Source organism: Apodemus sylvaticus, chromosome 9 (genome assembly GCF_947179515.1).
Source record: "Apodemus sylvaticus chromosome 9, mApoSyl1.1, whole genome shotgun sequence".
NCBI classification, from domain to species: Eukaryota; Metazoa; Chordata; class Mammalia; order Rodentia; family Muridae; genus Apodemus; species Apodemus sylvaticus.
The window spans coordinates 79,800,063-79,823,359 of NC_067480.1; the positions used below are offsets into that span (position 1 = coordinate 79,800,063).

The window sequence follows — 23,297 nt, forward strand, 5'->3', positions numbered from 1 at the left end:
AAGCACACACACACCCCGCCCCACCCCCAACACACACAAACACACACACACACACACACACACACACAAAATTTTTTAAAACAAGAATGCTGGGAATGCAAGCAAGGCAACTACAGCTAACAAGATGCTAGACTGTTTATGCTTCTCTTTATCTTTTAGAAACTGAGCCCTTCTTATGTAGGAGCTGAAAGTCCATATTTACCACATGTAACACCTGTGTTTTCAGGCAACCAATACAAAGTAGACAGACTGCAACAAGACAAATACAGAAGGCCAAAACTGTAATGTTTGTAAATTTTATTGTGGTATCTAAAACACCTCAGTTTTACAGAGCAACAGCAAAAGAGTAACAACAGTAACAACAAAAGTAAGAAACAGGGAAGGCCTGGATAACAGAGCCACAGCCAGGGAGGTGTGATGAGCTGTCCTCCTGCAAAGCTAGGAGACCAAGATGCGTATCTCAGAGCTGCTGCACAGACACGTGCTGGCGAGTCTGCCTCGCTGTGCTGACAGGTCCTTCCTGCCACCCTACACTTTGGACGTTAATAGAGTCCCCAGCCTGTCCATGTGCTGCATGTTTCTGTGGCAGGTGGGAGGCAGGTGAGCAATGATGTCAATGACCTCAAGGCTCAAGCAAGACAAGAGGACAGCCTAGGAAGCACCTGGACACTGAGTGTTAGGTGTCAGGAACACGTGTCCACAGTGAGCTGAGCGACTCTGGAACCATCCCTCTCTTCCTCAGCGGACTGTGGGCACAGAGCTACTGAGCATGCTTTGATCCTGTGGTAAGGAAAGCATTCTGGGGACAGACAGTATGATATAAGGAACATAAGAAGCCAAGTTCCTGGTAATGAACTCCTGCTCTGGGGAACTGAATGCCTCTGAACTATTAATGAAAAGTAAACTGTGCAGTCAGAGCCCTCTGTTTTTGGTTCTGCTACAGCAGCTTGGCTTACAGGGTTACATAATTTAAAACAGGAGGGGAAGACATCAGTGTCCAAAGAATGAAAGCGACACTCTAGTGGCCAACAATCCAGTCCTGCCACCCAACCATCTCCAGGAGAAGCCAGCCACATCCTCAAGCAAAAGGGAAGCCCCATACAACACGGCCATCCACACTACACCCTGTCCTCAGCACCTGGGGACACACAGCTCCAGCGCTGACAGGGACAACCCTGACCTGCCTTTGGCCCTACAGCAGGAAAGGTCCAAGCTTTTCCACTCTTCACAATTACCATTCTTGAGGACCAGCCAAATCCAGTTAAAGCATGAAGTCAAAAACAGCTGTGATGGGGTCAGGAGGGAAGTCCAAAGCCCCGGAACACAAGCTAGGCCAGGAGCCCAGGACCCCGAGTCCAGCACGTGGTCCTGGGCAGTGCTCTGGTGGCAGCTCAGCAGGCAGGCAGCTGCAAGACGCTAACGGATCCCAGCCACAGGCACTTGCTGCTGTTTGCGGATCTTGTTGAAGAGTTCCATGTACTGTATCATAGTATCTGCTGGCCCATAGACTGCATCATGTCTGTTCCCAAATACTGTGGGTGCCCCTGGTGTGTGGCTACCTAAAAAACTCTGTAGGAACTCAAGCAGGAGGTTCCAGCAATCACTAGCCACCACACAAGGGCCATACTCCACCTGGGACAAGAGAACAGACAGCAAGGGTAAGGACAAGGGTGAGCGTGCTTGCTTCCCCTGCTGCTGTGACTGCTCATAGTCACAAGATGAAGCTATTAGACAGTGTTGGCTTGGGGGCCTGCTAAAAAGAAACTGACACTAGGGTTCCTTTTCTCTACCTGCGAAGCTGCCCAAACCCCTTCCTCTGGTTTTTTTTTACCTTGTGACAGGATCTAACTGCAGCTCAAGCTGACCTCGACCCCACAATCCTCTGGCCTCTATCTCCCAGGTGCTGAGACCGTAAGCATGCATCAGCACTCCGGCGTCAGACTCCTTATGCTATACATTGCTCTACAGATTACCATTATAGTCAGCAAGACTCAACAGCCTCACTTCCTAAGCCAAAGCCTTTCTAAACTCACTTTAAAAGTTTGTGTTTCAGCTTTGCTTGTTTACTAAATGATACATTTCAAAAGGAAGGCCTTGCCAGCTTTGATCTTGTTATATTGTTTCTAAAATCTCAGTCAATGCTAGACATATGGGAAGCTATGGGCTTTCACTCAAAAGCTATCTCTCCGTATGTCATTTTCAATACCTACATATTTAGGTTCAATGTTAAAAGCCATCAGCCAGTAAAGATGCTTGCCACCTGGGGTGGAGAGGCAGTTCAAGTGTTAAGAGCGCTGACTGATCTTCCAAAGGTCCTGAGTTCAATTCCCAGCAACCACATGGTGGCTCACAACCATCTGTAATGGGATCTGGTATGTCTGAAGACAGCTACAGTATACTCATATACATAAAATAAATAAGTCTTTTTTTAAAAAGATGCTTGCCACCAAGCCTGATAGCCTGAGTTCAATCCCCAGGACCCACATGGTAGGAGAGAGAACTGACTGCTCTGCTCACTATACATGCGCTATGCATACCTACACCAGCGATAAGTGAAATCATTTTTTTAGTCAAAAACTAAGCGAAGGCATCTTCTACACACATTCTTAGCCACCATGAAAGTGGACAGATACCCAGATAAAAGGTACAGTTTTGTTCCACAGCTCTGGAGACCTCTCATAAAACATACTAAGGAGGGGCACATGGGCACATGACTGACAGTCCACCTCACATCCCTCAGAAAGCTGTGTACTCCAGCCCTTCCTGGAAAGGGTGTTGGTTTCTATAGCCTCACTCCCCCGCTCTCCTTGCTTATGCCTTCAGTTTCCAGCAAGTGAGCCTCTCTAAGCTTTTTATTTGCTGTGAACCCACTTTAGTCCCAGACTAGAAAGTGAAGAGCTAAGGAAAAGACAGACGAACCCTAGGGAGATGCTGGACAGACAACTCGGAAGTTAAGATCACTTGCTGCTCTTAGGACCAGGGGTTGGTCCCAGCATCCACATGGACTAACAACCTTAAAAAGGTCCTTGACTCCAATTCCACGGCATCAGATACCCTCTTTTGGCCTCTGTGAGCACTGTACGCATGTGGTATACAGACATACAAGCAGGTAAAATACTCAATACTCACTCTAAAGAACCAGGCATGGCAGCTTTTACAACCCGAGCTGAGTAAAACCATGTCTCAACATAAATACATACATACATACATGCATACATGCATGCAGAATCCTTACTGTCCAACCCTAGCATATCCTGCTTGTTCTTCATTAAGGTCTAAGGTCTTACCTCCACAGAGATGCCACGGGCACTGGGCCCCATTGTGACCGTGCCCACCTTCACCAGGAAGTCACAATACTGGTAGCGAGTACCCCGGGTCTCAATCTTGCTGGCCTTGGCACTCTGGAAAAAGCCCTTGAGCTTTACCATGAGCACATCGAAGTTGGTGTCAGCAATAAGGCAAGGGCCATTCTCAAAGAGGGCAAAGCAGCTCAGTGGGCACTCAGAGTTATGCATCACGTACATCAGCTTCCCAGCCTGGCCTGCAAGGGACAGATGGCCCACTCGTGATCAGGACTTTTGTCAACACACCCCAGGATAGGTCAAGTGCACCAAATAAGGCCAGCTGGCAGGTTGGTACCCTGGCAGCCTGAGAGAGGAAAGGACCCTTAAATGCTGCCCTTTTCCAGAGATGCTGGGTAACTGGAAAAGCCAGCCAGACAACAGTGGACAAACATACCTGAAGAGCACAGGGAACTTTCAGCTGTTGAGAAGAGTTGTATGCTAAGTTCACTGAGGGCTATTTTATCATGATGATTAATAATCCATAGAGAGGCTCTTATATATTATCATCTATAGTTTCAACAAACAAACAAACAAACAAAAAACCCCTAAGAGCTGGTGGTGTTGCTTGGTAATAGATACTGGCCTAGTCCTAAGCTCCAGCCCTAGAACTTCAAACAGAAGTAACAGCATCTGCATGCCTCTCTGGAGCCTGTCAATGCTGCCTTTGAAATCTAAATGCTCTTGCAGAGGCTGTGGAATGGGGAGCCTAGAAACATTAGGCTAGGACAATAGACCATAGTCAAGATGAGTGAAGTCTTCTGCCTTGCCTTTAAAAGCTGTCAGTGCCTCCGGCAGGTAAGGACAAGTGTTTGTGAATGTTTAGTTGAGACAGCTAGGAAAGCTAGGAAGGACTGGGCACTAGGACTTGAAGCTGTACTTTCAATCCCCCTTCCACTCTCTGAGAAATGACTTTCCTCAGTCCATTGTTTTATTTGGTTTGAAACAGGGTCTTGCTATATTACCCAGGCAGGCCTAATTCCTAATGCTGGAGACAGCAGTGTGCGCTACTACAGCTGGCTCCTTCCTTGTTGCTTCCTCTGTGTGCTGAGAGGAAGCTCCAGCAGAGTACTGTTCTCCTCTCTACAGCCCCAGCCCACACACTCATTCTACTGGTGTTTTAGATTCCTTTTCTTTTTTTTTTTTTTTTTAAGATGGGGTCTTACTATGCATCCCTGGATAGTCTAGAATTCTCTGTGTGCCTAGGCTAGCCTCCAATTCAAGAGCTCCATCTCCCTTTGCCTCCAGAGTGCTGAGCATGGAGGCGTGCACCAGACACCTGGCTCGAAACTATCTTTTCAGGGCTGGAGAGATGGCTCAGTGGTTAAGAGCCCCGACTGCTCTTGCAAAAGTCTTGAGTTCAGATCCCAGCAACCACATGGTGGCTCACAACCATCCATAATGAGATCTGATGCCCTCTTCTGGTGTGTCTGAAGACAGCTACAGTGTACTTACATATAATAAATGAATAAATCTTAAAAAAAAAAAAAAAAAACGAAAACTCTTTATTCCCCAGACATTTATGTCTCTCTGTGTGTATGTGTCTTATGTTGTGGACTCCTTTAAGACACCTTAAAAGTTGGGTACAAATGCCGGGCGGTGGTGGCGCACGCCTGTAATCCCAGCACTCTGGGAGGCAGAGGCAGGCGGATTTCTGAGTTCGAGGCCAGCCTGGTCTACAGAGTGAGTTCCAGGACAGCCAGGGCTATACAGAGAAACCCTGTCTCAAAAAAAAAAAAAAAAAAAAATGGGTACAAGCCAGGTGTGGTGGCACAAGTCTTTAATTCCAGCACTTGGGAAGCAGAGGCAGGATCTCTATGAGTTTGAGACCAGTCTGGTCTAGAGTTCCAGTGGCAAGCACCCAAAAAAACCTTCTAAAAGATCAGGAGTGCACAACATGAGGTAAAAGTGGCTCAAGCCTGTAATCCCAGCACTGGGAACACTGAGGCCGAGGGTAGAGGGGAGCTTCATAAGGACACCCAGCCTCGAAATAATAAGCAGCACATGGAAGCTCAGGAGTTCTCAAGAGGCTCACACAGTATCACTGCCTCAAGTCTGAGGCCAGCCTGGGCTACACAAGACCCTGTCTGAAAACAATAGAAACTAGGACTGGAAGATAATTCAATGGGACAAGGCTCTTGCCTTACAACCGCCAACCCTGACAACCTGAGTTCCATCTCTGGGACCCATTTGATAGAAGAAAAGCCTCAACTTCTGCAAGTTGTCCTCTGACCTCTACTCCTTTGTTAGAGTACCTATATATATCCATATGTATATAGGGTATATATGCATACACATGAAATAAAACTATAGAAAAATAAATGTACAAGTCTACTTTTAAAAATGGGAGCGGGGCCTGGGAAGATAGCTCAGGAGGACCTAAATTCTAACCCCCAAAACTCAGGGAAAAACCCTGGAAGGCTACACATGCTGTGACTCCAGCACTGGGGAACAGATACAGGGGGACTCTAGGAGTTCACTGGCCAGTCAGATATTCAAAATGGTAAGGTTCCAGTTCAGTGAGAGACCCTGCCTTAAGGCAATGAGTCAAACGACCAAAACAAAGCATCCAATGGCCTTTTCCAGCCTTCACAGGTCTGGGCACGCACAAGCTCTTCCAGCCACACAGCCAAGGGCATGCCTCCCCCACACCAAAACACAACAAAAACCACCCATGCACAAATAATAAGGGCTAGTTTAGCAGGTAAAGGTGCCTGCTGCTAGGCCTAATAAACTTGAGTCTGATCTCTGGGAGGCCCATGGGGAAAGGAGAGCTTAGACTCCCGAAAGCTGGAGTCTATAAACTTCACACCCTTGCCATGGCTAAAACAACCAGGCACATGTGTAGCACATATAAGTAAACACAAATAACAAGGGTCTGGTAATGACAGCCCCTGCCTAGCACACATAAAGACCTGGGCTCTACCCCCAGCATCAGGTAAACAATGTGGTAATGCTATAATCCTAGCACTGGAGGTGGAGCAGGAGCATCAGAAACTCAAGGTCATCATCAGCTACAAGGCAAATTCAAAGCTAGCCTGAGCTACACAGAACCTTATCTCACAAAAAACTAATTAATAAAAAATACAACTTTAAAGAGTGATTACCTGAAAAACCAGAAATCTAAGACTTCAGCATAAGATGAAAGGAAAAACAAGCCTTGAAGGAGGACGGAGAAGAAGTACTTCTGTCCAACAGGGCAGGGAGGATGGTATTTATAACATGAGCTCTAGCAGGGTTAAGAGCAGCACGAGAGCCAGGCAACGGTGGCACACCTTCAATCCCAGCGTTTGGGAGGCAAAGGCCCTGCCGAAAACTCAAAGTTTACAAAGAGAGAGTTGCAAAACAGCCAGGGATACACAGAAAAACTCTGCCTCAAAACACAAACAAAAGAGAGAAACGAACAAAAGGCTGGTGAGATGGCTTAATGGCTCTGACCACTCACCGCTCTGCCAGGAGACTACAGTTCAGGTCTCAGCACCTACCATCCACATCGGGTTGCCCACAAGTGCCTGTAACTCCAGCTCCAAGGGTCTCTGTGCTCCCTTCTGGCCTCCACAGGCACCCATCCACAGAAATAAAGTCAAGGGTAATGATACACTTTTAGTTCCAGCACTAGGGAGACGGATCTCTGAGTTTGAGGCCACTCTGGTCTACAGAGTAAGTTTCAGGACAGCTAGAGCTACATAGTGAGATCCTGTCTCAAATAATAAAAAAAAAAATAAAATAATAAATCTTTTTTTAAAAATAGTGTAGCAATGGAAAGAGGAGAAAGCTGCAGGATTGGGGAGCAGTTCGTGCCTTCCCTGTACTGCACTGGTCTCTCTGCTGCCCCCTGCTGAACTTAGCAGGCTCTACACCCAACCTCAGGCTTGCATCCTGACTGCCGCCAATTCACATCTTTCATCTCTTTGAAAATCCAGCTTAAACTATGTCAGTCCTCAGAGTCACTCTGAGCTGATCTTATTCTGTCTCAGGTCTACACATTAATTACATACCTGTATCATACTACATCAAGCTGCACTGCCTTGGAATTTTTCAAAAGCAGTTAAGACTGTGTGAGTAAGAAAGGGATTGCTGGGGACTGAACCCGGGGCCTTGTACAAGTGCTCTCCCACTGAATTACAACCTCGGCCCTTGGGACACTGATTTTTAATATTTTATTTTTATGTGTATAACTGTTTTGCTTTCGTGTATGTCTACACCACCCGCACACCAGGTACCCAGAGACTATGGGCACTGGGCATTGGCTCCCCTAGGACTAGAGTCACAAATGGCTGTGAGCAGCCATGTGGGTGCTGGGAATCAAACCCGGGGCTTCTAGAAAACCAGACAGTGCTCTCAACTGCTGAGCTTTCTCTTCAGCTCCAACACTATTCTTTAATGAAGAAAGTGTTTCCTGTTATTGTGTGTAATTTTTGTTTCCCAAGAAAGGTTCTTAGTCTCTAGCCCAAGCTGGCCTTGAACCCAAGTTTAGTTCCCAGCACCCATATCAGCAGATAGCTCATAACTACCTGTAACTCTAGCTCCAGTGAATCTGTTACCTCTAGCCTCCCTCCATAAGTACTCACACTGGTGTGCATATAGCCACACACAGTGGCACAAGTGCGTGTACACACATGTACACACACACACACTTAAAAATAAAAACAAATCTTTTAACAAATAAGGTCAAGCTGCAAACTGACCACCATAGTGTAAGATGGACGAAGAACGGAGTCCTCAAACACAACCTGCCTGCTCAGGAAGACTACCACTGACAGAAAAGCAAACAGCTGTCATTAACAAATATGCGTGGGATTCTAAGGCGGGCTCCACCCATCTGCTCACGGCCATCTACTGACCTTGGCTGCCCAGGGTGGAGGCAGCTGTGTGGTAAGTCTCACAGTCCACACAAAATGTTCCTTGTTTCTCCGCTCCAAGCATCTCCAATTTCTTGGTGAGGAGCTCCACTGTCTGCTGGACACTTTTGCCCTCAGCCACGGGCATCTGGGACACACTGAAAAACAGACCACCAAGTCAGCAGCGACCAGAGACTCGGATCTCCTGGCTAAGCCACTAATTCCCCAGCAGCTAGCAGATCAACGGGGCTAGGAGTTACTTTAGACATCTCGGATTCACCCATCATACCTGATAAAGGAAGAGGCCTACAGTCCCCAAAAGCACCTCTGACAGGCAGAGCACAGGTCTCAAGTGTCTTACACTGGGGCAATAAGCTTTCCCATACCAACATTCCCCAAGAAAGGCCTGTGTGTTAACATTTAAATTAACCCTAGGTAGTCCACACTGCGCTCAGTATCGTGGAATTGTAGTGACTGGGATTGATGGTGTATCGCTGGTTATTGTTAATCACTGATTATTTGACAAGGTCTCCCACAGTGCAGCCAAAGATGATCTCAAGTTCACTACATTAATGCTAACCTCACTATTACAGTAATGCTGTCTCAGTCTCTCAAGTGCTAGAATTTTGTTGTTGTTGTTGTTGTTGTTTTGTTTTTTTTTCCGAGACAGGGTTTCTCTGTATAGCCCTGGCTATCCTGGAACTTACTCTGTAGACCAGGCTGGCCTCGAACTCAGAAATCCACCTGCCTTTGCCTCCCAAGTGCTAGGATTAAAGGTGTGCGCCACCACTGCCCATCTTCAAGTGCTAGAATTACAGGAGTACTCTTGACTGAACCCTATTTCTTAAACTCCTGATCATGTCTATGAGATTCGATGCTTAATTAGTGGAGGTGTGGATAAAACAGCTGAGCAGGACACACCCTTTCCTGACAATGTGACCAGCTCCTCACGCTCTGTCACCATGCCTTCTCTGTTGTGATGCTGTTTGGACTCAAACAGTGAGCCAAATGAACCTCTCATAAGGTGCCTTTGTCAAGTATTGTGTCACAGAAGGCTGGCAGATAATGTTCTGGAGACCGCTGACAGAACTTTCCCACTGTCACAGAGTCCCATTAACAGAACTGAGAAAAGAGAAAGCAGGCCTCAGGTGTATAAGCCTCGAGAAAAGAAAAAGCAGTCTTTGCAAAAACTTCAATCATTTTTGAGGTTCCACCTTATGCTGTAGCCTCAACATGGAGTGGCACGTGATTACTGTCCAACACTAGGTATGTGCAGGCTCTGGACACAACATCTGTGGTCTTTTAAATTTGTTCATTTTTTGGAGCACACTCTCACTATACAGCTCTGGCTGTTCTGGAACTATGTAGACCAGGCTGCCCTAGAATTCACAGAAACTTGCCTACCTCTGCCTCTCAAATGCTGGGATCAAAGGCATGAGCCTTCAGATCCAAGGCCCCAGGAAAGGTCCTGTCCTTTATCAACTTGCAACAGGGAAACTAAACTCTAAAGCTAAACAATCTGTACAAGGTCATACAGTTAATGGTCAGCACAGCCAAGACTCAAAGCCAGGCAACCTGGCTCCTCAGCTGTGGTCTTTAACCATATATATATATACATATATACACACATGCACATATACACACATATATAGCTATATACACATGTGTATATGTTTATGTATGTGTATATGTGATAGATAGATAGATAGATAGATAGATGCTTGCTTTCAGGTTTCTCTGTGTAACTCTGACTGTCCTAGAATTCTGTAGAGCAAAGTCAAAGCTAGCCTTGAACTCAGAGATCTGTCTGCCTCTGCTTCCTGAGTGCTAGGACTAAAGGCATGTGCTATCATACCTAGCAAGGTAATAACTTGCAAAATTATTTTAAAAGAGACTGTTTATTGGTGACAGGGGACTCACACTGCAGCCCATACTGATCTGAAACGGACTGCATTAGCCCAAGCTGACCTCACACTTTCAGCAATCCTTCTGCCCCTTAGCCTCCCATATGCCTAGATTCTAGGAGTGCACTCTGACTGAGACCTATTTCTTGAACAGTGATTAAAAAAAATAACACTGAGGGCATTTAAATGTATGAAAAAGTCAAAGCTTTTTCTAAACTACTGTGTTTTAAAATTCCTTGTGTTAATTTATGATCAATTAGAAAAATCTATTAAGGGAGAGCCCTGCTGTTATTAGAAATTGTTCCAATTACTAAATTGACACTGGGACAGAAATTCTGGGATTCTGAGAAAGTTGATACTAGTAAGCAAGGAGTCCTTTTCCCAGGGACTGCCTTCTCCATACAAAGAACTCAGGGTGGGCAGGCATCGGTAGAGCACTCCTGTAATGCCAGGGTGCAAGAGGCAGGGTGAGAGGGGCAGAGGCAGGTGATTCTAAGTTATATACCAGCCTGGGCTACACAGCCCATAAAGGTGGGCCTGGTGGATCTCAATGACTCTGCTGTGATCTATTTTCATTGCTGACACTCTTTACTAGGGTAGAAGGTTGACATTAGGCTCTTAGTGTCAACTGTGGCAAAAGCAGTTACTAAAAAGCCTGCAAGAGCCTTCCTTTCACAGAGCAGACCTGTGGCCCCTGACCTCGTACACGGGCCTCCAAGCCTCTTTAACTGGAAAGAAGCACACCACTCCCAAGATTTTAAGTGCTGAGGCCTAATACTTTGAAATTAATACCCAGAAAAGCACGATGCCCAAACCTTACCAACTGCCTCTTTTTTTTTCAAGTGAGACTTAAAACACGTTTAGAATAAAAGTAGATCAAAACTGTCGACAAAACAACAAAGCCCAGTATATGTGTGTGTGTGTGTGTGTGTGTGTGTGTGTGTGTGACATGTCTTTAATCTGAGCGCTCAAGAGGCAGAGGCAGGCGGATCTCTTTGAGTTCGAGTCCAGCCTGGTCAGCCTGGTCAGCCTGGCCCAGAGTGAGTTCTGGGCCTCCCAAAGCTACACACAGAGACTCTCTGCTCGGAAAAACTGTCTCAAACATGTAGGGAGTGGTTCATGAATAGTTCATGTGTGTGCCTGGTGCTCCGCTCTTCAAACTCCCAACAGCTCCTTTCTCCTATCTCTATCACTAGCCCGAATTCCTTAAAGTGGCCAATTCAAAGTCAGGCTGCTATATCTGCAAGCAAAATATAAAAGTCGCGTTCTCCTCACGCCCCTTTTTATCCCTTCCTGCGAACAACTCCTAGTCTAGAAACCCTATTTCTAAGCTTTAGGTCCTACTAGCGACAGTACAAGGCCTCAAGGACAGAAAGAGGTACCAAGAAAAAGAAGGTATAACAACTCCTGGCGGATTCTTGGGATGAAGTGCTCTCTTAGCCAAAGGGGTGTGTCTGGGAAGGGAGAAGTCCCACGCGGTGTCCCCTGATCCACACAACCGGAGGACTTTTTGGTCAGTCCCCGAGGAATCGAGAACCTCGGTCAATATCCTTTTCCCTGGGCCATTACAAGCTCACAGACACCTTCACAACCCCATGCTCCGGAACCACAGAAGCCCTTCAAGTCTTACCATGTCACTCCCATGGCGAAGGGTCAAAAGGTGGCACCTCCAAACACTCGAACCCAGAGAATCCACACCTTCACACAAACGGCAGCACCCTAAACACAGGAAGCCGTCGTTGACCGGCCTCCGGAAATGCGTAAATACTGAGCGCCAGGGAGACACGCCCACAGGGAGAGGCACCTCCGGATTCCCAGTGGTGGCGTTTCTAGTACGTCATCGACTCGGCTCCGCCCCCAGGACGTACAACAGGTTGACAGGACGCCCTCGGCTACTTTCAGGATTTCTGGAAAAGGTGACTTGGACATCCACCTCTTCCAATGAGATTACTCGAGAATTTGGGAGCTCCTGCTCCAGGCCTCGAAGCTCTTCTAGAAATAGTGATATCTTCTAGAGACAGTGAGGAACTTCTGGCCTCCGAACGCTGGGGGGCACTGTGATCTCTCAGTGACCTCTTGGAGACCGGAGTACCAGGCGCAAGCGCAGTCTCGGTTTTTTGCCGGCTTCACACGTGTAAACCTTGTGGGCAAGTTTTTCGACAAAAATGCCCAAATTCAAGGTGACACGTGGGGCCAGAAATCAGGAGAGGCATGAACCTCTGGCCGATCAGATTCTGGCAGGGGATGCAGTGCGTGCGGGGGGGACCCGAGAAAAACGGCGTGGACACGGGGTCGAAGAGGAGGAAGAGTATGTGGGACCCAGGTTGAGCAGACGGATTTTGCAGCAAGCCCGGCAACAGCAGGAGGAGCTCGAGATTGAACATGGGGCTGGAGATCGGCCTGCGAAACCGCGAGAGCGCGCCACGCGGCTGGGTAAGTGACACAAGGGGTGGAGTGGTGAGTTGGGCTGGTCTAACACTCTCCATCGGAATACTGGGTTGGAATTAAAAAGAGTAGGCGGCTTAATTTACCCGCGTGGTCCTTCACTTCCACTCCTGGGTTCCGGAACCCAGAGTTAAGCCAACAGAACGTGATCTCTCAAACCAGTTCTAGCATTTATTTATCCTCTGGGCGTTTGAAGTATTTGTGGGCTGCCTGCATAATGCTTTGAACTGTGCTAAGTTTTTAGGCAGTTCTGATACAGAAATAAGATATTCGTCCCTCCCGATAGCACCGGAAGTCTAACTCAAGGCACACATTAAATAGATAATTAGAGTTATATATTCCAGGCAGGAGTGGCGATGCTCGCCTGTAATCCCAGCACTCGAGAAGCAAGGCCAAAGGCTTTTTTGGCCACATAGTAAGTTTCAAATTAACTTGAACTACATGATAGAGCCCTGTCTCTCAAGAGAGAGGAAAAGAAAATGGTATTTCTATCTAAAGAAAAACAGATGGACATTAACTCACAGTTTTCATGTCCTTCTAATAAAATCTGAAAAGCAAGTGAGGAATAATCCAGCGATGGGACAGGGAGACAGTATTGTTTAGAAGCTAAAAGGGGAGAGATGAATGGGTAGGTGCTTGCTACCTGTCCGATTGGGGAGGACTTTCTGACCTCCAGTTGCTTAATTTTCCGTTCATATTTGTCCTAAAAGCAGAATTGACACACTTGAATATGACTTTAGGGCTCCAGCAGCTTTTCTGCTTTCTTTTAGGTTTTTTGAAGTAAGCATGTCTCAAACTCTGTAGAGAGGAGGACCTTGAACTCCTGATCTTGCCTCTGTTTCCCATGTAGTGGCATTATAGGTGATTGATACCACACCTGCCCTTAAAAACTTTTTTTGAACTGTGAGACTGCATCTCCTGAACTTGAACTTGCTGGGTGAGCAAGGCAGGGCTTGAGCTTTTAGGCCCTTCTGTGGTGCTGTCAGCAAACTTCACTTTGAAGCCATCTCTTGGACGGCTACTTACAGCTTTTTCTCCCACAGAGTTCTTCCAAGAAGACTCACATCTTTATTTTTTGGGGGGGGGGGTCAAGATAGGGTTTCTCTGTGTAACCTTGGTTGTCCTGGAACTCACTCTGTAGACCAGGCTGGCCTCGAACTCAGAAATCCACCTGCCTCTGCCTCCCGAGTGCTGGGATTAAAGGCGTGTGCCACCACCGCCCGGCCGGCCAAAAACTCACATCTTTCTATCCATCCAGCGGTCTACCTGATATCTCCAAATTGAATACTAGTATCTATCTCTAGTATGAATGTGTCCAAAACAGAAATTGTGACTTCCTTCCCAAACCCGCTCTCTGTTTACTACTCGGAGTTTGTTAGCACATTAGCCTTCCACTGCTCAAGGCAGAATGCAGAGGTCCTCGTTCTCGCTAAACAGTAAATCCAGATGACATTGTCTTTAGAGTACATCCAGAACCAGACCACTTTCCAATTACCTGGAACACCTCCTGTTTAAGCTACCACAATCTCTCCCCTGAATCACTGTGGGAACATCATAATTAGTATTCTGTAACCTCTGTGGTCCATTCAGCAGCTAGAAATTGACAGTATCCTGTCTAGTCTGCCTCTGTTTCAGGGATGACCACAAACTAGGGAGAGCATATGAAAATTAAGCTGGTGAGGTACGTGCTTTGAGAACATGAGGCCCTGACTTCCATTCACAGCAGCTTGTAGTCCCAGAGCTACGGTGTTGAAGATAGATCTCTTGGGCCCACTGGGCAACCAGTCTAGACTAATCAGCTAACCCCAGGTCCCAGCCAGACCCTGTTTCAAAAACAAGGTCATCAGCTCCCAAGGAATATCAGTCAAGATTCACCTGTAGCCTCTATGATGCAAGGGTTCACTATATACAAAAAGCAAACAGTAATAGCAACAAAACACTTAGCCCATAAATGTCATCATCTGCCTCCTAATTTCTCTCGTTTGCCTACTTGTTTCATAGCACTTCTTTTGTTTAACATGTATTTTGTGTGCATGTGCGTGGCATGACATGTGTAGAGAACAGAGGAAAACTCAAGAATTGGTCTTCGGGTGTTCAGAACACTTGTCCTCGCGGAAGACCTGGGTTTGGTTTCTGGCATTCATGTGGCAGGCTACAGCTGTCTCTAACTCAAATTTCAAGGGATCCGATGCCATCTTTTGACGTCATTAGACACCAGGCACATTTGTGCACAGACAGCACTCACACGCTTAAAGTAAAATAAATCAACCAACCAACCTTGGCTCTCACTGGACATGCTCCGTGTGCTCCCCGAGCTGTGTATACCCTTAGTTCACTTCCTTAGCAGGTACTCTGTTGCTATATAAGATTTCAACCACTTTGGTTTATTAGACTTTCCCAGCTGCCTTGCCAGCTCTGTGTGGTGTTTCAAAAGTCAGCCAGGTGTGTTGCCACATGACTTTAATCTCAGTACTCAGGAAGCACCCAGCCAAGGCTACATGGTCAAGACCTCAGGAGGTGGCAGAAATGGCTCGACCCACCTGTTACCCAAGTAAGGACACAGAGACGTCTGATGAATTCGGGAAGCTTGGCCTTAGCTGGCTTGTTCCCAACTAGCTTGTACAAGTTAACCCATTTATACTAGTCTACATTCGGCCGCGTGGCTCGTTCTGGCTCTTCAGTAACAGCATGTGTTTCTTCCTGTGTGTCTGGCTGTCAATCCCCTCACACCTGAATTCTTTCCCAGAGTTCCTCTCTGCCTGGAATTCCCACCTATCCTCTCCTGCTTTGCCAGTCAGCTCTTGATTAAACCAATTGGAAGGTGATGGAGAAGGCGTTTACACAACACCGAGATGGGTGATGCTTCATAAAATAACAATACCAGCTGGACTCAGCTCTCTGCTGTGTCACCAATGTTACACGGAACACGAGAGAGTACTCCAACACCAGGAGTGCAGTGAGCCTCTGCGGGCAAAAGGACAGTCTACACCTCCCTCCTGTACCCTGGGCGTGCGGTACATGGAATGGTAAACTGACTCAGAAGCCCCTGCCCACCGTGATGATTATTTTGTCTTTCCTCTTTTAGGCCCGGGAGTGCCACAGGATGGATCGGATGAGGAGGACGAGGAATGGCCTACCCTGGAGAAGGCAGCCAAAATGACCGGGGTGGACCACCAGGCCGAGGTGGTCGTGGACCCTGAAGATGAGCGTGCCATTGAAATGTTCATGAACAAGAACCCTCCGGTCAGGTAGGGCTTAGAGGTTGGGACAGTGGATCCCGGTAGACCATTCCCACAAACCACAGCTGTTGATATGAGCATTGCCAACAGTGGCCCTTCTGAATGGGAGAGACTCAGACTCAAAATGTCTCCGCTTTGCCCATCGGATCTGGAGCGTCCTGGTTACTGGCTCCTTGTGCTGACTGGGGAACCGTTCTGTTGCTTCTTTGCTCTCATAGCTTAGTCTTTAACTCGGGGCATTCTGTCTCAGTCACGGTGTTTGGGCCCGATTCCTCTTTTTATGTGTGGAAGCTAGAACCCAAGGAGCTTTAGTAGCTGTCTCTGATACCTCCCCTCTTGATAGCAATAGTGAAAAGTTCTTCCAGGAATTGCCAGATGTTCCCAGAGGGGTTAAAACTACCTCTGGGTAGAACCACAAATCCCCATGTGTTATAAATGCTACTTCTAAACATGCAGTTATTTAGGCTTCCTGTGCTCAGATTCTTGAGCAGGTGGATCTGAGCTGGTTGAGAGGAGTGGGTTTAGGCTAAAGGGGCTCAACCAGTTTATTCTTCAGAGTGTGGTATAGCGCGCATCTTATCATTAATGATACTGTGATGAGCAGCTTGGGTACAGAGAACAGGAGAAACCAACCCTCTCCCAGGAGGGTGTCTGGCAGCTCTGATAATGGTCATGAAGTGTGGGTGTGGGCCATCTGCCTGTCCCCCCCAAAGGGCTCTCAGGCAGTGCCTCGTACCTGGTGGCTCTTGATCCTGACAAACTTAGCAGAATGTTTTCTGCACTTTGCTATTCGTAAGTGACAAGACTGCAGAAAGGGTCACTGTGAGCACTCTGAGCAATGGCTGCTGGCATCTTCAGAAACCAGGCTAAGGTCTTTAGGGGCACAGCTGTCAGGCTTTGTCACCTAAAGCACATCAAGGTACTGTGTCGCATGCAGACTAGAAGTCTTCAATTTTACCCTTACCCTGAGAAAGCCTTGAGGGCTTAGGTTAGGTATTGACCACTGAGTCTCTGTCCCCAGGCCTGTTCCAGGTGGAGGAATAAAAACACCTGCCACCAGTGTCACGCAGACCTTAGGACACAAGGCTGGAAAGTCTCAGATCCAGCGCTGCCTGGCACAGAGAAAGACAGCAGAGAAACTTGTTCCCCCTGGTGCTGGATGCCAGAACCCAGGGTCTCTGGCTAGACAAGTGATGTATGAGAGACACACTAATAGGGCGATATGAAGTCACATCAGTGGGCTCTGAAGAGGCCATTAGCAGACCACAGTCATGTTGGTAACTTTGTTAGACCTTGTTGCTTTTCTTTTCTGGGATGGTATTTTGCCTGCTTGTATGTACATCTCATGCATTGCAGGCACCCTCGAAGGTCAGAAAAACTAGAACTGTAGTCAGTGGTGGTGCTGAGCCAAGATGGCGGGAACTGAGCCCGTTTTCTACCAGAGCTCTTAACCATTGAGCTGGCTCTCCAGCCCAAGGTGGCAGAAATTTTGACTCCTTATTTGACAGCTTCTGTTTAAAGAGGCTGAAATGGAGAAGGTAGCAAGATGGCTGTGAGAGGTGCGGGGTGTGTGTGTGTGTGTGTGTGTGTGTGTGTGTGTGTGTGTGCTGAACAAACTTAAAGGGATAATTGACAGACTGAGAGGGCTGTGCTTGGTCCTAGGACTGTTTGTACAAGTGGGGGAAAGGAATGGAGAGTGTAGTGCACCTACAAGCCAGAGCCCCAATTATCTCTGTCTGTCTGTCTGTCTGTCTGTCTGTCTTTGGTTTTTCAAGACAGGGTTTCTTCGTGTAGCCTTGGCCATCCTAGAACTTACTTTGTAGACTAGGCTGGCCTTGAACTCACAAAACTCGACCTGCCTCTGCCTTCTGAGTGCTGGGATCAAAGGTGTGCACCACCACTGCCTGGTGCAGAGCTCCAGTTTGTGCTCAGAAGTTGCCCCTCATTCTGCAAGCAGCGGTAGGTGTGCTTGAAGTCAACAGCCCTCAGAACATGCTGGCTCTGTCTGAGAGCTCTGCATGCTGTGGTCTTTGGACTGTCACCACTTTACAAATGAGGAAACTGAGGCATAGAGGAGTCAAGTGACAGGCCCAAAATCTTACAGGGAATAGAAGGGCCAGGGCTGACTTCAGAGTCCAAAGGCCTGACATCCCCACCACTGCTGGCTCTATCTCAAATGCAGAGACACCCAGGTCCTGTGCTCTCTGCAGCTTGTTGAGGTGACTAACCCTGTGTCAAACAACAAAAATAATAAACAAGGTGAGGGGACTTTACAATTTCATAGAAAATGACCCTAGTTCTTCCTGCCTCTCTTTCCCTGTGTCTCCATAGGCGCACCCTGGCTGACATCATCATGGAGAAGCTGACTGAGAAGCAGACAGAGGTGGAGACTGTCATGTCAGAGGTGTCGGGCTTCCCTGTGCCTCAGCTGGATCCCCGGGTCCTGGAAGTCTACAGAGGAGTCCGGGAGGTAGGAGCTGAGCAGGGTGCGCTGGGATTCCCTGACTCGGGTGGGAGCTGAGCGGGGTGTGCTGGGATTCCCTGACTGAGGTAGGAGCTGAGCGGGGTGTGCCGGGATTCCCTGACTCAGGTGGGAGCTGAGCGGGGGTGTGCCAGGATTCCCTGACTGAGGTAGGAGCTGAGCGGGGTTGCCGGGATTCCCTGACTCAGGTGGGCTCTCATCCATGGCCCCTGCTAGAGACACCATGTCGACCGAGGACAGGCAGTCCACTAAACTCTGGTCACCTGGAGCATGAGTGAGTGGCAGGGTCAGGACCCCCAGCACAGTTGGTGACTTTGCATCCCTCGTCCCCAGGTGTTGTGTAAGTATCGCAGTGGGAAACTGCCCAAGGCTTTTAAGATCATCCCTGCACTGTCCAACTGGGAGCAGATCCTCTATGTCACTGAGCCTGAGGCCTGGACTGCAGCCGCCATGTATCAAGCCACCAGGTAGCAGAGGTGGACAGGGTGGTGGGCGGGGCTTGGGTGGGCGGGGCTCTGCCTGCCCAAGCCGTGCGGTTGGCCCATGGCTCTCCCTTGGACTTGTGCCTCACGTTCCCTTAGCTTTTTTTTGCTCTTTCGGGGGTTTGGTTTGGTTTTGTTTTGTTCTTAAACTACTTTCAGATGTGACTATAGATGTTTAAGCTTGATTTTAGATTCCATTTTCTTGTATGTCATATTTCCATATTCTAACTTTCAGTCTTGTTGGTTTTTGGTTTTGAGAAGTTTTTTAGAGGAGAAACTTTATAGTCTGTTGGTTTTAATTTTATTATTGCTTTTAAGATTTATTTATTATGTATTTAGTATTCTGCCTACATATATGCCTACAGGCCAGAAGAGGGCACCAGATCTCGTTTTAGATGGCTGTGAGCCACCATGTGGTTCCGGAGAATTGAACTCAGGTCCTCTGGAAGAGCAGCCAGTGCTCTTACCCGCTGAGCCATCTCTCTACCCCCTGCTCTTTTGTTTTTCATGACCAATCCTGGGGTACATTTCAGTGGGAAGGGCTTTTCACTTCTGTGCCACAGCTCTGCTGAGGGAGAGTAGCTGACAGTCCTGATTCTCCTGAGTTGCCAGCACAAACGGGATTGGGGAGGCAGTGCAAGGAGCCCGCGCAAATGGTCCGCGCGAGGCCTCGGGCTCCCTCAGCAGCAGTTTTAAGAAAAACAAGGGCTGGAGAGATGGCTCTCCGGTTAAGGACTGCTCTTCCAGAGGACCTGAGTTCAATTCCCAGCAACCACATGGTGGCACACAACCATCTGTAATAGGATCTGAAGCACTCTTCTGGTGTGTCTGAAGACAGCTACAGTGTACTTATTTATTTGTTTGTTTGTTTGGTTGGTTGGTTTTTTTCGAGACAGGGTTTCTCTGTGTAGCCCTGGCAGTCATGGAACTCACTCTGTAGGCCAGGCTGGCCCTGAACTCAGAAATCCGCCTACCTCTGTCTCCCAAGAACTGGGATTAAAGGTGTGTGCCACCACCGCCTGGCTACAATTTGTATAAAATTTGTATACAATTTGTATACAAATAAAAATAAATAAACATTTTGAAAGAAAGCTGACCTGGGCCAGATATGGTGTCCCACGCCTTTAATCCCAGCACTTGGGAGGCAGAGGCAGGCGGATTTCTGTGTTCTTCTGTGTTCAAGGCCAGCCTGGTCTACAGAGAGAGTTCCAGGACAACCAGGGCTACACAGAGAAACCCTATCTCAAAAAACCAAAAAAAAAAAGAAAGAAAGAAAGAAAGAAAGAAAGAAAGAAAGACAGACAGACAGACAGACAGACAGAAAGAAAGAAAGAAAGAAAGAAAGAAAGAAAGAAAGAAAGAAAGAAAGAAAGAAAGAAAGCTGACTTGGGTGTGTGTGCACACAAGTCCCACATACCCTTTCTGAAATGATGTCCCCGTGTCTTGATATAAACCCTCTTGAATGCTCTATCCACAGTGATTTTTTTTTTCTTTAAAAACTGAAATGAAGCCAGGTGGTGGTGGCGCATGCCTTTAATCCCAGCACTTGGAAGGCAGAGGCAGGTGAACTTCTGAGTTCAAGGCCAGCCTGATCTACAGAGTGAGTTCAGGACAGCCAGGGCTACACAGAGAAACCCTGTCTCGAAAATCTAATAAATAAATAAAGAAACAAACAAACTGTACTGTGTATATCTGTCATGGCATTTCTTAAAGGGCCAGGCCAGGCTCTCTTGTGACTCGGCAACCCCCCCCCCCCCCCCAACTAGGATCTTCGCCTCTAACCTGAAAGAGCGCATGGCTCAGCGCTTCTACAATCTTGTCCTGCTTCCCCGAGTGCGAGATGACATCGCTGAATACAAACGACTCAACTTTCACCTCTACATGGCCCTCAGGAAGGCCCTGTTCAAGCCCGGAGCCTGGTTCAAAGGTAAAATGCAGCGGCGGGGAGAGCAGGGCCAGCGCTCCTGCTTGCTGACTGCTGAGCCTGGGGCTGCCGGGGGCTGCTGCTCTTCATTTCCCTCACGGCCGACTAAAAGCCCCTGCATCTGACTGTGCCTAGGAATCCTGATCCCGCTGTGTGAGTCTGGCACCTGTACCCTCCGAGAAGCCATCATCGTGGGCAGCATCATCAGCAAGTGCTCCATCCCCGTGCTGCACTCCAGGTAGTGGCGCTGAGGTGGACAGACTGGTCAGGGGAGCCGTGTCCTAGAGAGGCCAGAACTCGGTCGTGAGGGTGTGAATGGAGAAGGAGCTTATTACCTCGAGTCTGTGGCTTGTTTATGCCAGTGCGTGTATGATTACTCCAACAGAATAGTAGGTCCTCAGTAAATAATTGAACGAGACTGTGTGTATGAATGGACACCTAGGAAGAAAAGGTACTAAGCAGTGGAGATGGTGAGACATTTGGACATGCTCCATAGTTAAACACAGGGATGGCTTGCTATCCAAGCCAGAGACAGAGGTGCGGGGCAGATGTGACAAGTCTCGGGAGTGCAGTAATGAGTAGGCAAGCAGCCTGTGGCGGGCGGGCAGCCCCCTGAGAACAGTGAAGTAAGGCTCCGACTGGGGAGAGGACTCCCGTGGGTGTGGCCGGATTCCCATGATTCTACCTTCCCTTCCAGTGCGGCCATGCTGAAGATCGCTGAGATGGAATACAGCGGTGCCAACAGTATCTTCCTGCGCCTGCTGCTGGATAAGAAGTACGCATTGCCCTACCGGGTGCTCGACGCTCTGGTCTTCCATTTTCTGGCCTTCCGGACAGAGAAGCGCCAGCTGCCCGTGCTCTGGCACCAGTGCCTGCTGACACTGGCACAGCGCTACAAGGCTGACCTGGCCACAGAGCAGAAGGAGGCCCTCATGGAACTGCTTCGCCTGCAGCCTCACCCACAACTGTCCCCTGAAATTAGGCGTGAGCTTCAGAGCGCAGTCCCCAGAGATGTGGAAGATGTAGTCGTCACCATGGAATGAGAACAGACACCTGTGTTAGCCCAGGGGGCGTGGGAGGACCCCGGGACCCCGAGCTGGTGTAAAGACCTAGGTCAAGACACTGAAGGGTTACTATGGCTTCTGCGGCTCCAGTCCTGGGCAGGGAGGACTGCATCTGGTTTGCTTTCTCTGCCATTTGAAGCTTTGGTTCCTGGTCACTTCTGCAAGCTAACTGGAGTTACCCCAGTTCGGCACCCCCACAGTCCACCTGGCACTTGGTGTAAGGGCTGCCCTCTCCTGATACTGTGTAAGCTCACTAGGGTGCGGGGAAAACAAAGGCGGTTATTTATTAGAACGCTCGTGTTTTGGTCCCTGGAGATTCCTGCCTAACCAGGTGGGAGTCACTGCTGGCTCTTCCCTGTCCCCAGCTCAGAGGAGTGCCTTCTTGCTTTCCACAGAGCCCTCATCCCACCTTATTCTACAAAGTTGTGTCTCTAGACTCTTGCTTCCTTTGTTCACAGGAAGTGTGTGTTTACGTACATGTGCATACTCCCCCTCCTACCCCCCAACTCTTGACATACAGTCAGGGACAACTTTAGGGATGACTGATTCTGCTGTCATGTTGGAAAGGTGTCTGTTGGAAAAGTGACAGTTGCTCACTGTCAGGAAGATTGTATTGCAGGAGCAGGCCCTTTCTAGGGAACAGTGGCATAACAGAATCAGAAAAAAAATGGGATTTCTTCCTAGCTTTCTGGGCAGCACGAGCTTTAGGCCAGTTCAGTACCTGTGTCTGTGTAACTAATAAGCCAAGAATGCTGTCTGGTTAGAGACAGTGTTTCCCCGTCTATCCTTACCTGTCCTGGAACTCGCTCTGTAGACTGGGCTAGCCTTAAGCTCAGTGATCCACCTGCCTGAGATGGCTCAGCTGTTCAAGGCTTGGCTTGAAATCTTTGTAAATTTTTTAACGGTTTGAGAAAATTTGTGTGAAGTTTTAGTAGCAGCCAGCCATGGATCTGTAAGTTTGAGGTCAGCCACTGCTAGCTAGCTACAGGGAAACCCTATCTCACCAAAAGCAACAAAACCCTTAGACCATTGCATCACAGCTGACTGACTTGAAGTCATCCTGCTATATCTATATAAAGTGTGTCTATAACTATCTAGTTCGTGTATCTGGGAAGTTTTGATCCATTGGGTACCTATTTGTTTACATGGTGGATCATCTTGGAAACATTAGGTAAAAGCAAAGAGAATTGCACCTGGCTCAGCCCAGCCAAATTCCTCCCTGAACTCCCAGCTCTCTATATGTAAAGTTTGCTTCTTTGCATTAGTGGAAGATGGGAGCCAGGCCTGCCTCCTTGCAGGGAAGTGCTTCCAGTCATCCGGTCCTGGTGTGCTTTATGGCCATTGTGATCTGGTCCCCAGGCTGGGTTAAAAGTGACTGTTAACTGCTGAGAACTAAATCCGGCTCTCGGTCTCGGGGGTAGCCAATGCTCTCTCTCTCTTGCTGAGCCACCGCTCCAGTCCCCATAGGGTTTGCCATGTAGCACAGGCTAGCTTCCTTACTCCGTCTGCCCTGAGTGTGCTAGCCAAGATTACCACCATGCCTGAGTATGTCAAAATGAAGTGTCCAGCCCCGTT

General features: G+C 48.1%; 3 protein-coding genes across 3 annotated transcripts in view; 1 reads left to right on the forward strand and 2 right to left on the reverse strand.

Annotated features, from left to right (window-relative positions):
• The window catches only part of Usp49 (ubiquitin specific peptidase 49), a 68,621-nt gene extending 60,359 nt beyond the window's left edge, over positions 1–8,262 (reverse strand). Inside the window, exon 1 of the mRNA XM_052192036.1 lies at positions 8,186–8,262. The gene's annotated coding sequence lies outside the window, so the exon portion shown is untranslated. The remainder of the gene's footprint in view (positions 1–8,185) is intronic.
• On the reverse strand, positions 283–11,850 carry Med20 (mediator complex subunit 20). Its single transcript, XM_052192047.1, has 4 exons — positions 11,717–11,850; positions 8,186–8,340; positions 3,288–3,541; positions 283–1,632 (listed from the first exon to the last, which is right to left on the reverse strand). Exons 1-4 carry the CDS (start codon positions 11,728–11,730, stop codon positions 1,417–1,419), a joined length of 639 nt encoding a protein of 212 aa, XP_052048007.1. The 5' UTR covers positions 11,731–11,850; the 3' UTR covers positions 283–1,416.
• A 70-nt stretch (positions 11,851–11,920) lies between these two features.
• Positions 11,921–22,819, forward strand: Bysl (bystin like). The gene is made up of 7 exons (XM_052192043.1): positions 11,921–12,519; positions 15,617–15,779; positions 18,102–18,240; positions 18,586–18,719; positions 20,501–20,661; positions 20,794–20,896; positions 21,356–22,819. Exons 1-7 carry the CDS (start codon positions 12,252–12,254, stop codon positions 21,699–21,701), a joined length of 1,314 nt encoding a protein of 437 aa, XP_052048003.1. The 5' UTR covers positions 11,921–12,251; the 3' UTR covers positions 21,702–22,819.
• Positions 22,820–23,297: the final 478 nt, after the last annotated feature.